We start from the raw sequence: 16,923 nt of genomic DNA, 5'->3' as shown, positions 1-16,923 counted from the left end.
CACCAACTTTAAAAGCCGTCTACAGTAAAAGTGCTGCTGGTGGACTATCTGGTCACTACAATGTGTCAAGAAGCTCTCGGAGCATAACCCTCCAGCCCTCAAGTCCACAGTGGTGGTGCTGCTACATCTTCCCTAAGATGAAGACGAAGCTCACCGGTCATCATCCTTATGCCACATGATGATTCGCTCGCCTTGCATGGTACCTCCAATGATACCACAGTGAGTCAATCATTGTTCAATATATAAAACATAGTCATGGACGTCTTAGCATGTTTAATATATCCTTTATTTTTATTAAACAAAATTTCAGTAAAAACTCTTTATTTAGTAGAAAGACAAATTTCCCTGTCAGTAGTTTGCTCCAGCTGTAGGGCTGACCGTTTCATCTCCACGCTGACTGCTGCACCCACACTGTGTTTCGTCACAAACGATTTCCTCTTTAAATCCTCTTATACCGGTGAACTTATCCCAGCAAATAACTTATAAAAGTTGAGAAACAAGGCATACAAAAAAACAAACATTGTCTTGATCATGTAATAATACACATCTGCTGATTACATAAGAGCAGGAGCAGCCCTACACTGCTCTCTGAACGACCTCCACCTCTCCCTGTTTGTTCACTCCTACTGAAGCCGTGCCACAAGAACCCAGCATTGCACAACGCGTGCGCTGGGTCTTAGGTCACAGCGGGAGACAGTTACATAGTGTCAAAACTACAATGAAAGACAGTAGTGTCTGTTAGGAAGGCGTAAAGCGGAGCGGTGAGTAGGTGCACCGTGCATGTCGAGCCACCTCTGGCAGTGTTTCAACTATTATTCTGTTTTTTTTGTTTCTTTTTATTTAAAAAAAAAGGAAGCTACATGATTATCATCACAAAATAAAATCTCTTTGGCATAGAATACCCACCCAGAAGCATAAACACACACACACACACACACTCACATGCACACACACACGCTCTTAGAAACCTACAAGCATCGCCAGAATTATAATCAGCAAAATTATGCTACAAAACAAGCCCTGTTAAGATTATGAGTCCCGTACTCGGTGATAATTGCATATATTACATTAGGTTCAGAGCAGAAGGAGAACTTTCTGTTCTTCTTCTTCTTCTTCGTGTCTCTCATCAGCTCTGCTGCCTCCTCTTCCTCCTACTCTGGAATGACAGGAAAAAAAGAAATGAGAGCTGATGGTCATTTCACAATATACAGTCACTCAAATTTAAAAACACACTTTTCTTTGTTTTTTTTTTTTTAAATGTTTTTCTTGGGATAAGTTAATGACTTTCTATTAAAGTTGCCATGCCTAAACGTATCATGTGTATTTTATAATATCCCTTTTATATAAACAAGCTTCACTTCACTTAATTGATTACACATAATTATGAAACAACACTTTGTATTTCAACACTAGAAGGCAAATGATTCATTGCAATGTATAACAGGGTCCACTGGCCCCGCAGAATGTGGAAATACACTGAATATCATGTGTACTTCCTGGACACTCACAGCAGGTCAGAGATCATCACACTGTGTCACTGTTATTAGGAAATACTGTAAGTAATGATGTGCTCTTTGGACCTGACTGACCTGAAAGCTGTTAGTAGCTTAGCTAATGTCTGTTGTCCATGTACATGTTTTTGTATTTGTCTGCAAGTTTAAAGTCTATTCGTACAGTTTCTAGTGCAGTGTTATTTGTGTCTGCATGTCCACAGCTCTGATTGGTCAGCAGGTAACACAGGGAGACGAGCGTTTGACTGGAGGCTAGATGACTGATTTCCAGGAAACCGAGTAAACATCAGCATGTACTGACCTTTAATATTGCTCGGGGTATTGTCTGTCGTAGGCCATGCTGCCTGCGTAATCATCGTGCATTATGTTTCCATCCATGCCATCCATTCCCATGTCACCTGCATACCCTCCATATCCGCCTGAGAAACCACCATCAAGCTCTGCAAGAGATTACCACATGTCATTTGTTTTTTTTTTGGCTGTTGACATTAAAGTGGCAATATAGATTGTAGATAGTGCAAATGGTTCCACTTTATGGACTTAAAGCAGTAGATTTATTCTGAGTCTCTCTACTTAGTGTAGGAGAGGAAACATACCAAGGCCATAAAAGGAGAAAAAGGCGAGTGAAGGAAAGGAGGGGAATTAGGAGAAAAAATACAAACACAGATAAGGAAACACCAGGAAGAAGCCTGGCTTTTTGGCTGATGAAGAGGAAATAACATGCAGGAGATGAGAAAATAGGATGAAAAGGGGGAAAAAACCAACTGATGAAAGACGTTAAAGTAACCAGAGCAGCTCATTCCTGCAGCTTCTCTGTGAGTGTGGTGAAATGTGTGGGCAGCGGCCCCAGCAGGGACATGATCCGCTAACACGGATCCACGCAACGGGACCAAGCATGCAGCTGCTCCCTGCGATGTGAGTGACCCGCTGCTGAGGAATGTGCTGCGTGTGCACATAGTTACTCACCATCTGCATAGGGTCCATCCATGGGGGCAGCGTTGTGGGCCTGCAGAGGAGGAGGAGGAGGGCAGGGGTCAACATAATTCCAACGCAGAGTTTTAATAGGATTACAGACTCTCTGTTAATGCTACAATTAGCTTTTTTTTGCAGCAGTGCTTGTGTGTAAATACACCCATCATGATATCTGTGGTGGGGTTCAGTTGTTGAGTCCTAGCAGCAGAGGGTGCCACACACTCACCATCTCCCAGGCAGCGGGGTCATGTTTGAACAGAGAGTGCGTCAGCTCCACTGACACTCGCTTCTTGTAGTCGGAGTTCTTATCCTCCGAGATGCGGAAAAGCACAGCTGCAGCGTATGTAGCTGAGGGGAACAAACAGAAAAGAGTCAGGGGAGGAAAACACTGTATTTTTTCATGAATGGAATCTTAAACACAGACAAGGGAAGTAAAGATCAGATGGTGACGAGCTGCTCGCTAAATCACTGCACAGTGAAATGCTAATCACATGTTGTATGTCGCTGTGTGTTTACCGTGAGCTGGCACACAGGCTAAGGTTTTCAGGAAGATAAAATAAAAACAACAAAAGCTTTAACTATAACGTAAGCGTTTCTTAAATAACTAAACGTATTTACTAAATAATGACTTCCCGTATTTCGGGAAGCTGTGCGTTGTCACACTGTGCATTAGGCTGCAATATCTCATCATCAAACTGTTGTGGAACAGAGCTGTGTCTCTATGAGTCATGTTGATCACAGGTACCTGGAAACTGCACTCACAGTGAGCGCAGCACTTGAGTAAATTGCCAATTTTTTATTGCCTATGTATGAGTGAATGCTACATTACAGTGAGCTAATCGCAGTGCATTAGGTGTCCTACCGATGCCCTCGTTGTTGGAGTGCAGCAGCTCCATCAGTGGGGCGGATGCTCCCTCACTGTCAATAACTTCAGCTGACGGTTTGTCCAGAGCCAGCTCGCACAGGACGCCTGCTGCCACACGCTTCACGTTGTCCACTGGAGAGTAGAGCAGCTGCAGAAGAGGAAGAAGATAAGTTAATAAAAACATCATCAACATGAGGAGGAGTGATGGCTTTTCTTCTCTTCTGTTCGTTACCTGAACAAACAGAGGAATTGTGTCCAGGTTGGCGATCTCTGCTCTGTTGATGGGATCTCTGGCCAGGATGTGCAGAGCTCCAGTGCAGCCCTCCACAATCTCCTCCATCCTCACTCCATCCTGACAACAAAAAGAAAAACAAAAAAACATTTACTCCACAGAATTACCACCAATATTCCACACTGTGAGCATTAACACCCCGACACCGGCATACCTGGTACTGCTGCTGGTTGGATGAGCCGTGTTTCTGGGCGTCCTGGTGGGCTTTGAGCAGCAGATTGACCAGGCGGGGGATCGCTCCTGCATCCCTCAGCGGGGCCTGGTTCTCCGGGCACAGGGCCAGGTTACGGATCAGGCCAACAGCCGCCTGAAAGAAAGACAAAGAGGTTTGATACAGTGATAATATTACAGCCCTCTGATATTAGTCAGGAAGTTTAAACCAGAGGTTCAAACAAACAACAGCAACCTTTTGTTTGTTTCCCTCTGCGGTCACATTTTTAGTCACTGTGGGCTCATTGTTCACTATGAAGTGAAGAATCTTTTCATTTTTCTTGTAAGTGGAAAAAGTGTTTTATGACTAAACTGTAGTCATGATGCATTAAATGTCCATCTGAAAAAAGCATGCATTTTAAACTTAGCAGCAGCTTTTGGGATTCAAAGGGTTAATCTCTTTCTGGTTGACTGAAGCTCTGGCTCTTTGCCCTTCCTGCCATCCATCTGTCCTGTCTTGTATATTTCATAGGTCTCGATTTTGTTGTGATTAACCACCTGTTTTCCTGTGTAGGAATATTTCTAACATCATCCTTAGAGAACTTTTTTTTTTCTTTCTGTCCGTTTTACCTTGATGACGGGCCAGTAGTGGGGTTGGTTGAGCAGCTTGACGATGGCGGGGATGCCGTAGTGTCTCCTCACTGCATTCTGTGCCACCTCAGCCTGCTGGTGGCGTGAAGTCAGGTGGCGCAGGGCGCAGACAGCCGGTTCGGTTACATCCTCCTTCTCCCCGGCGCGCAGGATGGCGTGGATCAGTGCCTCCACGCCATTACTTTGAGTGACCAGGGATTTATTGTGGGCATTGTTGCATGTGAGGTTAGACAGGATGCCGGTGGCGCATGTGAGCATGTTGAGGTCATCTGAGCTGAGCAGACCCACCAGCACCTGTAGCAGACTGTCCATACCCTCCTGGAAATAAAAAAAAAAGAGATCAATTTAATGACATCCTCAAAAAAAAGAGGAAGAACCAGTGAGTTGGGACACAGACCTGCTTGGTGGCGGCATCAGACAGGTTCCTGAGTGTCCACAGGCAGTTCTGCATGAGGCGCTGGCTGGAGCCTGTGAGGTGTTTGCCTAGAGCCTGCATGCCACCTGCAGCAAACATGGACGGAAAATCACTCAGCTGCATTTCATAAACTCAGCTGTCAGGCAGCCAGACAGCTCAGTTCAAAAGCAAAAAAAAAATCCGACACACCTGTATGACTGCACACACACAGGTGTGCACTCACATAGAAAGCATATATCACATACCAGCCTCCACAATGGCAGGTTTGTTGCTGGGGCACACAGACAGCACTTTGAGGACACGGCTTGTGGTCCACAGCAGTTTCTCATAGTTGTAGTTTCTCATGATGTGAACAAGACCCTCAGGGCCGCCGTTGGCAAGGATAATCAGCTGTTAAACAAAGACAGTGTGTGTGTGAGCGTGTGAGCGTGTGTATGTGCAGACTCACAAAGCATTGACCTGTCCAGGCAGGTTAACGCAGCTTAATCCTCACTCATTTTACAAATAACCACACCCATGCTTCAGCAGTACCAGCACCTGAACGACTCTGTTCACATGCCACACCCAAAACAAAACACATGCACACACAAGCAGCGACAACCACACAGCGCTCTCACATTACAAAGCTTGGCTGCTGTGCACCAGCCATTATATTACATGTCCCAGCACAAGCTTAACTGGTTATCTCACACACAAACACACACACACCTTGCTCTCCTGGTTGCCATACGACAGCAGCTGCAGGCAGTCTGTGGTGATGGCCAGAAACTTAGGGTTGCTCTTCTTCAGCAGGGGGACCATCCTCTGCAGACCGTCAGCCAGACGCACCGCCATCTTGGCGCCCTCCTGGTGCAGCAGCAGGTTGTGGAGCGTGGTGATAGCATAAAAGAGCACAGACTCCATGGGGGAGCTGAGGATGAAAGAAACATGATGACATGTCTCACAATGTCATCTTTAAGGATCAAAACGGATTCTTTTATGATCTATCGAGCTTTACCTAAGCATGCGGACAAGAGCAGGGATCCCTCCAGACTTGAAGATGGACAGCAGGCCCTCTCTCTGGTGGGAGAGGTTGTGGAGGATGCTGGCCGTGGCCCTTGCCGTCTCCATGTCGCTTGTGTTCTGCATGGCCCTCACCACCGCGGCCACCATCTGAGGCGACTGCATCAGCGCATGTCGCGACGCCTCCTTACGTGTGAGCTGGTTGACGATCTGTGCCGCCTTGCTGACCACCACCTGAGTGGAACAGAAAGAGAAAAAACAACATTATTGTAGGAGAAAGCGCCAAAATGTCTTATTAGCGATTAAATTAAGGCCAAATATTAAACACGAGGTGCAAAGCCGAGAAGCTTGCTGCCTTAAAAAATGCATTTGCATTGCATTTGGTGTATGGATGAGTCTGTCTTCATCACCTGGTCTTCATCATTGAGCAGTTTGGTGAGCTCTGGCACGGCGCGTGTGGCCAGCTCGGCGTCATCCTGGTAGTTGATCAGGTGGATAATGGCTGTTTTCAGCATCTGAGAGGGCTCGGCCAGCCGCTGGACGTTAGTCATCTGGGACGGGTCGGTCTGAGTGGACAGGATGGTGGTGCCTCCCTCCAGCGTCTCCGGGAACATCGCAGCCCGCACCCGCTGGGCTCTGGTCATGGAGTAGTGGGCATCCAGATCTATTGAAGAGTGAGACAGTGTTGATGAGAAAACAGCATTTTGTAGGACATCGGGCTGGTCTGACTCTCGCGTTGCCTCACCTGGGGCGTCATTCATGATGGTGGTGGTCATGGTGTATTGCTTGGAGGTGACATACTCGCTGCCGTCATCTCGGACTGTGGTGGCTCCGGACTGGATGCCTGAGTCCAGGCCGTACATCGTCTGCTGCCACTCGGCCACCTTCACATGGCCACTCTCAACTTCACCCACTGCCAAAGAGGAACGCAAAAGAGAGGGGAGGCAATTACTCTTTATTCAAAATATTCACTGGTACCAAGAGCGTTTGATCTCATCCAGAAATACAGGAACCCTTTCATAAAAGGAACATTTAGCTATAATCTGTATGAAGGAAGCGACCACAGTACAAAATGCATGAAAACAATAGCAGGAGGAAGCAACGACCAAAACATTTAAGCATGCTCTGTGGGAACGTTTTTTGTGCCATTTCTTGACTAAACCATTGAACATAATTATCAAGCCTGCTCCCATTAGATGACACATATACACATACATCTGCACTCCCTTATGTGCGATGCAAAACAGCACCATGTCTACAGGTTCGTATTTACAGTAACTACACAGTACAGTGTAATGTTTACAGTCATAATGTAAAATAACAACACTTGATATTGTTCTTATAATGAGCATTCTTCTTCTGACACTGTGCTCCTTTCTCTAATCACTTCCTGCTGCTGTTACACTGAGTTCCCCTTACTCTTGGACTACTAATGGATGATCTTATCTTACATAAAATGACTTCTGCTGAATGACTTACTTTGCATGGCCATCCTTGTCTCTTGTAATCAAAGCAACAACGATGGAGCAAACCTGAAACACACACAGAGAGAGATAAAGTCAATATTTACAACATTTCTTCACTTTAATGCTTCCACTGTTCCATGAAATACTAAAATATCCCGCTCCTTTACATCAGACCGCCCCCCCCCTCATGGACGCTCCCACCCCTCAGGACGAGCAGCAATGGTGGCTCATGGTTGAGGGAGGGCGTAGTGAGCAGAGAGACAGCTGTAAGTCAAAAAAATGTGAAGCAGCCCGAGTGACCTCTCACCCGGGGCCTCCGCCCGTACAGGCGTGGGAGCAGCCCTGCTGCTGATGCATGGCAATAAGGAACCTGTTTGTCAGGTTTCGATCCCAGTGTGTGTGAGTGTGTGTGTGCAGATGACAGTGAGCACACACCATCACACACAGAAGTCCAAACACCTCCGGATACATCTGAAATTTGGTTTTAACTTACACACCGTTCTTCTGATGGTTCTCACTAAATAATCCTAAACACTACTCAAGCTGCTGGTTATGTAGTTATATCTGAATGCCGCTCCAGATCGCGCATCACACGACTTGTTTGTACAGGTTTGCGTTACTTCCTCAACATCGGCTTGTTTTCATAAAATCATTCTTCATGCTACTTTTACTTACACATGTAAACCTGACAGCTGTCCAGCTCCCACATTTCAATTTAAAAATATGCCAAAACTATTCAAGTTTGAAACTCTCAGAACACCAATCCAACTCTGATATCCTTATTTCCACAGTTTAGCCTCAGAGCAGATGCAGCCCGAACACGCAGGCATGTTTTCCATCTGCACATTTCTGCAGCATGAATGTCACTCACCACTGAAATTCTCTCCATCACAGAGAAATCTGCATTTATAATAGCTGCCGGCCGCTGCATGTGACACGTGACCTCACAGTACAATACATCCACTGTGCTGGTTACAAGTGTTTTCAGATGTTTGACTGTTCATTCTGCATATGTGTGTGTGTGTGTATGTGTGTTTTTTTTCTTTGTAAGCCAACACATGAGGGACATAAATACTTCCATCTTTGTAGCTCTGTTATATGACAGCTAGAGAGTGTGATAAGCAGCCATGCATATCTCTATCGGACTTTACAGCTAATAAAACAAGTCAGGGCTAAAAGTCACAATGTCAACACTTGCTGTGCTGGCAGAATACGAACCATAAAATTACCACCTTCACCTGTGCTCACATTCAGGAAACAAAAAGAGGAGTTACACTTTGTAGAAACATGAACAGCTTTGTCTGTCTTACTCTAAGGATATATGATGTTAGGAACAGCGCCACTCCCTTTGTGCCCCCTGGCTTTGGATAAAGATGTGTTTCAGCCCTGTTTTTCTCTCCCTGACATCACTGTGTGTTTGCACTGGTGTGTGTGTGTAAGTGTGTGCTTTACTGTAGCTCCTGCAAGGAGCTTTGTTTTCAACAATGGGCGCACTGAATGTTTCTCATTTATCCATCTCTGTCCTCACTTTTCTCAAGCGTGTATTATAGAGAAGAATATTTTCTTCTGTAGCAAACATCAGTCTTTATCTGCTTCTACCTTGACAGGCAGCAGCAGCAGCTCAGTGAGTTCCAGCTGCGGTGAGTCTGACATGAAATCATGCAGGAACAGGTCTCAAAGGACTGTCTGTGCTTGCAGCTACACGCTGCCTTACAGATAATGCACTGACTCACCAGACCACAGATAACTCTGCCAGCAATCACGGTGCATTCTTACATTTCTGTCTAAAAGGTGTGGCCTCTTTTATTGTTTTGTCTGTCAAGATAAAAAGCTAAATGACTACTCTATCAGATCAATGTGACAACAGGAAAACAGTGACAGATCTGCTTTAAAGGACCATATTATGAAAGATCTTCTTAATAGTGACACCTGTGGCCTCTCAGTGAACTGCAGTCTGCACCCTGTTGCATGTTCTGTATCCTTATCATGACTGAAAGTTTATTATGTAGCCTGGTATACGTAGAAAATGAAGTTAAATTGAATGTTGTAAAGTAACGCCAGCTCTATGTGGATAATTTCAGCTAGCTGCCTGCTAGCTGAACCTGATTTACAGTATATTTGTACAGTAGGACAGGCAGATCAGTAGCTAGGAAGCTATTGTTAGTAAGGGTTGCACTATTACAGAAATATAAATGACAAGTTGTTTGGATTTTTGCAGGAAAACAGCTGCACATTGAAATCAGTGCACAAGATAAGCCAGGAAGGTCTCATTATTTTATATGACCTCACAGCCTGTTTACATATAAACAGTCCCATTTCTTTCAACCCTTACACGAGGAACAATTAGTTCTCTAAAGGCTGTTATAAAAACAAAAAGGCCAGGGTTACATTCTGTTCACAGCAACATTCAGTCAGCATGTACACCGCGCGTCCACGCAGAACGTTCCCGTTTTCTGTAAATCAGGGACAGTGTTTGTGTAGTCTTTGTTTTCCTGGGCGAGGCAGCAGGTTCAGCCAACTGTTGCAATGCTGCGACACGCCCCGCCTATTGCCTAGGTAACTGAAAGTCAGGCCGCGCACCACTGTGGGGGTTTTATCTGCACACACATCTGATGTCTGAAGCAGACTTTGTTTATGAGTCTTGTTCCCTCCTGGGTTCTCTCATTATTCCTCCACCCCCCTCTTCTTTCTCCCTTAATGCCCAAGAAAATCATTTAAAATAATAAACAGCAAAGTGGCAGGTATTGCGGCTTATCTGCGGATCCCTCCCACATTGTTCAGCGCTGACAGAGAAGGCGGTGCGGTTGTGTTGTGTAGCTGCTTCTGACTGGACTTTGCTCTGTTCCAGTTAATGAGTGATGCATCCCTTTACTCCCTACTGTACCTTGCTCCGTCATTACCACCACCATTCATCCACCTACACAGACAGAGTAACATGGAAGTCTCTCGCACATTTCACATCCGTCACCTCCCACTATCTTGTTAAGCAACAGCCTCTTTAGGAGGCCACTTACACACACACACATAGCCCTGCACAGTAAAAGCAGGAATGTGTATCAGTGAAAGCTGCCAGCGAGCGAGTTACAACAGACAAGCAGAGACAGATACTCTCCTGATGCTGAAACACCAGTGCGACATTCCACACCAACATCGTATGTTCGATCTGTGCAAGTGGTGAGAAACAGTGTGCACATTTACACGAAAGCTCACTGACTCACCAACAGACACCATGAGGTGAGGGTGACAAAGGATGCTGCTTAAAAACAACAGCAGCCAGCAGGCATGTCAGGCAGGGAGTGGTGTCTCAGACCAGGGTGTGGCAGCACACCCAACAGCCAGAGGGAGCCGAACACTTTATTATGACTCCAATAATGAACAAGTTGTAGTAAATGAAAAACATTCCAGCAGGCCAGGCTTTTACTTTGCTGCTCTAAGCTCTTCTTTGTATCACAGCAGGAATGAATCAGGTCAGAGAGGAGGCCCAGGGGTGTAAGGGGGGGGCAGCTGGAGGAGATGGTCATATTCATGTGGCTCTAAACATACTTCACAGTGTTTGCAGTGATTTGTCGTTTAGCCACATGCCTGTTTGGCAGGCAGAGGAGTAAATAACATGTGTCAGGGCTGCGCCTCCTCGCACAAGTAAAATCATGTTTACAGGTTAAACACTTTGACATTTTGGGAAATACGTAATTTATCTTCCAGCTAACACGTAGATGAGATGCAAATATGGAGTTTAGACTAAAGACTGGACAACAAGCCTGGCTCTGTGAAACATAACACTACCTGCAGCCCTCAAGTCTTTTAAAATAATATGCTATATCTTGTTTGTTTAATCGGGCCAATTGAAGGATTGGTCTACATGACTCCCACTTTGTTCGCTTTTATTATATATCTGCTGTAAAGTTGGAAAATGTAACATATATGAAATGAGTGGAGCATGAGGATACATATAGTGTGAGTCAAAGGCTATTTTCAGCTCGTACGTAAGTTGTAGAGCCTTTACACTGTTGCTATGAATTTCAGTCATAGTGGGTTGTATTTTTATGCTAGCCGAGCTAAGCTATGCCTCTTCATTTTTACATATGGCCGGTCTTCTCATCTAATTTGTGGCTAAGAGTAAATACACGTTCAAGTTAATCTCTGGTTTCCATGTTACTTGATCTCATCTTGCATACAGCATATAGTTGCTTGTGAGTTTGACTGACAAGCAAATAAAACAGATTATGTGTCTGCACATCTGTAAAGCTTCATGCACCATCTGGACAGATAAATTATGTGACATATAGGCCAAGGGCTCCCCCACACGCACATGCACACACCCAGTAAAATACACAAATACATATATGTCCCCTGACATGCAACCCACACAAGTATGAGCTGCTTCCCACATGACTTAAACACACTCTGCACTCACACTGCCCAATCCTCCTGACACAGTAAATGACCAGTGCAGCCAGCTGAGCTCCAGACAGGCTCAAACGGACATTTTGCATCCTTTCTGCACAGATTTGGGGGGGTTCGGCCGTCTCCACTGGGAAACGGCTCGTCACATCCTGGTCCCCACATGTCCCTCGTCCCCCTTTCTTGTGCAACAGCAGACTGTAATGGCAGCTGCAGGGGCTAACTGGATGGTTGTTTGCTATAAATCAATAAGAGAGGATGTGAAATGGTGCACAGCTAATGGATATATTGTGGTGGGTGACAGGAAGTGGTGGTCAACATTATCTGACTCACCAACCCTGCTGGCCTGCCTGGTCAAAGACGGGAAGTTCATTAGGAGAAGTTGTACTCTGACAACCTTTCTTACACACTGTAAACGCAACACACAGGAAGAGCGCAGCCTTAATGCCACAAAAAGAACATTTGTCATCTGTGTGTAGCAGGCAGCTGATAAAATCCAGACCATCGTAACGTCACCAAACCAAAAGACCAACCAGTAACATTTTACACAAACTTGCCTGAATGTGGCAGAGTTCTGCTCTGGAAACATTTCCAACTAAAACAAATGAACAAAACAAGCAGCAGAATGGCTAATGGCTTTCAAACTGTCAGTTGATGCAGTGGAGCTACTTTAATGAGTTAAATTAGGCCAGTGGATGCAGCGCAGCGACTGTAAACGGGTGCGAGTTGTTTTCTCCCTGCGGGATCCGTCTGTGAATCAAAGGAAATGTGAGCCGTCTCAGAGGAGGTGCCTGAGTGCAGCCCAGAATCAGGTTACACAGAACTGATAAAAGAGGAGGGAATGAGGGGGAAAAAAGGGGGTGTAGCCCGGCATGTAACTACAAAAAAAAAAAAACCTCATTTACAAGAGAAACAAAGTTCACTAAAATCAGATACGGCAGGAGGAGCGCAAGGTATGATTATCGATTATCAGGATGCGTCATAAAGATGGGACCAGATAACAAAAAGTTCAGTTGCTCATGAGTTTTTGTAGCTTTTGAAGAAAGAGCTGGCCTCCCTCCATGTTGTTTGGTGGATGGCAGGAAGGAAGCCAGTCTGTGACAGCACAGAGAGGGTCTGTCTGTGTTACTTTGTTTTGGGGTAGAGAGGAAAAGAGTAGCCACATTGTCCCATTGACTGCCGTCACAGTGAAAAGGAAACCCTCTCTCAAGTGTCCCCACTGAATGCAACCCAAAAGGCTGAAGCACATCAAGATGGCTGTGTGTGTGTGTGTGTGTGTGTTCTCAGGCCAAGTTTGGTAGCATCCAAACACCCCCCCCTTCACCCCTTCACTATTTAAAGGGCCTGATGGGGAGTTTCTCCTTCTTGAACCGCCACTGCTCCGCATCAGTGTGCGCCTGAGCGCTGAGGCGATGTGACAGATGATTAATTTTTCAGGGAGATTAGAGGCACGAGGGAGCAGCAGGAGGGAGAGAGGGAAGGGGGGGTATGCATGGGAGAGGAGGGACCCCCAAAGTTCACATTTTGTTCATTTTAACGCAAAACAAAAGAAAAGTAATCAAAATATTTGAAGCATGAAAACCAGCAGCATTAAAAATTTACCAACTCCTTCTTCTTCTTCTTTGTGTATTTGTTTCTTCCTCCAAAATGTCAGCTTCCACAAAACAAAGACGCAATAAAAAAAAGGAAGAATAACAGCTGTGACTGTCTGAAACTCCCACACAGTTTTTTTCAGTTTATCCAAACAGGCGCCAGCGTTACACAACTTTTACCCAAACCTCAACAAAGAAAACAAACTATTTAAACTGACTGTATGCAAATGAAACTTCGAGCATATTGTAGCTTTCTTTTTCAACCACACCCTCACTGCCCTCAATCGCCTCATAGAAGTGTAATTAAGAGACAGAGAGGAGGAAGAGGAGGAAGAGGAGGAGGAGGCGGCGGAAGAACAGAAAAACAGACACCGCAGGACTCATCGGAGTCGCTATGTGGAGAAGCTCGACTCAGCCAAATCACCCAAGTGTGAAAACTCTGTCTTTTGAGTCAGTGCTGGAATCCAGTTCGCTCCCTTTTCTTCGGGTATGTCATCATCAGTGATGAAAAAATTATCAACGCTTATGTATTCATGAAGAAAACATTCACAGCTTTCAGCCATTTCAATGTGTGTGTGTTTTTTGGACAGCTTTGAGTTAAGAGCTGACACCAAATGACCGACCTGGCAGACTTTCATACAGCCTTTAAAGTGCGAGCGATGGGACGGAGCATCCATTAGTCCTTTGACATTTTAAGTAAGGGACATTTCTTGCCCTTGTTAAAGCCAGCCAAGAGAATCGAAGTAAATAATTAACTTGAGGAACTGTCTTGGGTAGAGTTCAGCTGGGCGATGCCAGCTGCTGGATTTATGACAGCAGAAATATTTAATTACATGCACAAATGCAGCCGTTTAATGTCCATTAAAAACCCAGACTAACACCTCCTTAACATGTCTCTCTTTATAATAACACAGGTTGTCGTGTGCAGCACCAACCGGCTTCACTTCCACCACAAAGACCCCCCCCCCCCCCATCATAGCCGATGAGGAAACTTTATCTCAGTGCGTCGCCCCCTCTCCATGGGAACAGCCAAACAACAAAGGGCGGGGTGATACGCAAACTCAGAGCAGGTCACACACACGACGTGTGCAGCGAGCGACTGTAACAGAGAGTCGCTGGAAAGTGCTCAGTCAGGCACCACTGAGCAGAGGCGAGAGACAAAGCCACAGAAAACCAAGAGGTCAGGATGTATGCCATACAGTAATCCCCTCTGAAGAGTCTAGACCTATTTCTAAACTGAAGGATCTCCCGGCCTCTTGCTCTGCTAATGTAGGACAGTATCAGGGAATTAAGCAGGAAGGGGTGGAGGGGAGGGGGAGATTATCACCGAGCCACCACAGCTGTAGCGGTGAAATCTACTGTAAGTCACCCCTCCTGTCGTTTCCCACCACCCATCCACCCTCTTCCCTGAGGGCAGACGGGAACAGCTTTCCATCCACGCTGCTGTCTGCTGCTGCTGCACCACTTGATGACACAGGGCCGGACTGGCACAGTCAGTGTATTGGCAACACATTCAAGAACATCAGCTGGACACAGAGGTCCAGAAACACCAACCTGTTTGGTGCTGTTCTTTGTGATTTCTCACTGATGTGTTCAATGCTCTGAGAGACAGTTTAACATTTAATTTCAAGTCAAATCCGCCTTTGACTGGTGTCACAGTTGGCAGCCGTGGACTCTGTAAATTACTTAAAAGCAGATAAGATCAAGTTTAATTGGAGGATGAGCAGCGGATTTACTCATCAGATCAAATAAGGTAGATTAGAAATAATGACATCATGGAAAATCTGGCAACACCTGGAGGAGAGATCACAGCTGGCAGCATGGGAGTGGACGGGAGCTGAAGTCACATCTACACTGTCACAGTGCACAGTTAGCTTAGAGGAAACTGTGTTAGCATGTTAGCACTCTGTAGTTTCTCTATAACATTTATAGCGTTTTACTTTTAAGCTTCAAAAAATGGACAAAAATATGACAAATGTGTTGCCGAAGAAGAAGAATCTGCATCAGAACTCCTTCTGGGACTCAATTATCAACAAATGGTGAAAGGAAAATGTCTTTCTAACGTGTAATGAAGTGGCTCAATGTGTCCAAAGGTAAAAACGAAAAAAAAAAAAACACATGGCAGGTTTGTGTGGATCAAAGATTCTGGTGCGATCGGATCAGTTTGAACTTAACTGTGTGGCGCACCAAACAAGCTGACAGAGACAACAAACAAACAAACAAACAACAACACAAACAAACCAAAGACAGATGAACAAGCTTAACAGTCAGGTTGTTGCTGCTGTTCAGTGTGAACATGAAGCAAATTAGGACTCATGAAGGATTTTCTGCTTTGGTTTGGTCCAAGAAAACTAAACTACAAACTAAACTACAAGTGTAAACAACAAACTACATGAATAGTTACTGACTGTTTAATTATTAGGATGGAAGAAGCTGCTTATTGTCTGTTTTAATGACGCTGACCTCAGTGTCTTTGTCTCAGTGTTCTGTGGTTTACATGGTCACTTTGAATGGTACAACTTTTTTTCTCTCGCGCACACAAGTGTGTGTGTGTGTGTGTGTGTGTGTGTGTGTGTGTGTGTGTGTGTGTGTGTGTGTGTGGGGGGGGGCTGTTGTATTGATAAGTGACGTCAGGTACATAGATCGATACTTGGTGTATAAACGTCGCTATGATGCTGAAGAAAGTTTTTTTTTTGACATTTTGAAGAATAAAAATACAAAAACAAACTTTAAGAGGAAACTTCCGCCGTCCGCGGAGCTCGCGCTCTACAGCAGGCGGCTCGCGGCATGCGGAAATGAATTCCGAATAAAAAGATGGAAATTCACCCAAACAACCGGGATATTAAAACAATAAACACACAACTAATCACACTGAAAGAAAAGTTGTAAAGAAAAAAAAACAGAATAAATAACAGCGATTAAAAAAAACCGATGAAAAACACCGTAACTAAGAGAAACGATGAGAGCACTTCAGGAGCAGTAAAAACTGTCGGAAAATGTAAATTCAGTCATTCTTACCTGCAGAAAGACGCGGATTCGTCCTGTATTATTCCAGGTCAGTGTGTGTGTTTTCTTTCTTCTTCTTTAATCTCCAGTGCGGGACACTAGTGTGTATTTGTCCTCACTTCTCTCCACTCTCACCCTCTACAGTGCTGCTGCTGGCCGACAGTCCTCTGAACAAAAAAAAAAAAAAGGAGCGTCACCTCAGTCCAGACTCCGCCCTCCTCCCGCTGACCCCACCCTGCACACAAACACACACACACAGGTTTAATTTTATTGTTAGGAGCTGCAGTCAGCAGAGATAAACAGTACATATTTGTGTATTTCTCCGCAGATTAAACAGATGTTCAGTGTTATCCAATGTTCAACATGAAAACATGAATGTGTCTCTTTTTACTTCTTGTGTCTTATTTCGCGCACACCACAGCGACGCCACCATTACCTCCACCTGTGTGACGCACCGACCGACCACACCTGATTTCAGAGCGAAACCAGACGACAGCATGAGTCACTGCAGCCGAGAAAGCGACGAATCACGCAATTACTGAACAGAAACAGATATTATCAGCACACCAGTGTGTGTCATGTGTGTTTGACACAGCAGTG

At 45.1% G+C, this 16,923-nt stretch overlaps 1 protein-coding gene across 2 annotated transcripts; it reads right to left on the bottom strand.

The window, feature by feature from the left end:
* Nucleotides 1-818: 818 nt before the first annotated feature.
* Nucleotides 819-16,490, bottom strand: jupa (junction plakoglobin a). Of its 2 annotated transcripts, none has more exons than XM_028402227.1 (16): nucleotides 16,336-16,490; nucleotides 7,338-7,390; nucleotides 6,604-6,771; nucleotides 6,269-6,522; nucleotides 5,854-6,092; nucleotides 5,565-5,766; nucleotides 5,102-5,246; nucleotides 4,839-4,942; nucleotides 4,421-4,759; nucleotides 3,795-3,947; nucleotides 3,581-3,700; nucleotides 3,346-3,496; nucleotides 2,710-2,831; nucleotides 2,478-2,517; nucleotides 1,813-1,951; nucleotides 819-1,156 (listed from the first exon to the last, which is right to left on the bottom strand). In XM_028402227.1, exons 2-15 carry the CDS (start codon nucleotides 7,348-7,350, stop codon nucleotides 1,815-1,817), a joined length of 2,187 nt encoding a protein of 728 aa, XP_028258028.1. In that variant the 5' UTR covers nucleotides 7,351-7,390; nucleotides 16,336-16,490; the 3' UTR covers nucleotides 819-1,156; nucleotides 1,813-1,814. The 2 variants fall into 2 exon arrangements, with proteins under 2 accessions (XP_028258028.1, XP_028258036.1); XM_028402235.1 differs by having other exon boundaries at nucleotides 819-1,151.
* Nucleotides 16,491-16,923: the final 433 nt, after the last annotated feature.

Source organism: Parambassis ranga, chromosome 1, assembly GCF_900634625.1.
Source record: "Parambassis ranga chromosome 1, fParRan2.1, whole genome shotgun sequence".
Lineage (NCBI taxonomy): Eukaryota > Metazoa > Chordata > Actinopteri > Ambassidae > Parambassis > Parambassis ranga.
The sequence above is the reverse complement of the archived record's forward strand: the minus strand, read 5'-3'. Positions and strand labels throughout refer to the sequence as shown.

Excerpts from the sequence above, each read along its gene's own strand:
- jupa (XM_028402227.1), bottom strand. Across the intron at positions 4,760-4,838 it reads CTGATGCCGCCACCAAGCAG|GAGGGTATGGACAGTCTGCT; the intron begins GTCTGTGTCCCA and ends TTTTATTTCCAG. Across the intron at positions 1,952-2,477 it reads GGATGGACCCTATGCAGATG|AGCTTGATGGTGGTTTCTCA; the intron begins GTGAGTAACTAT and ends AATCTCTTGCAG.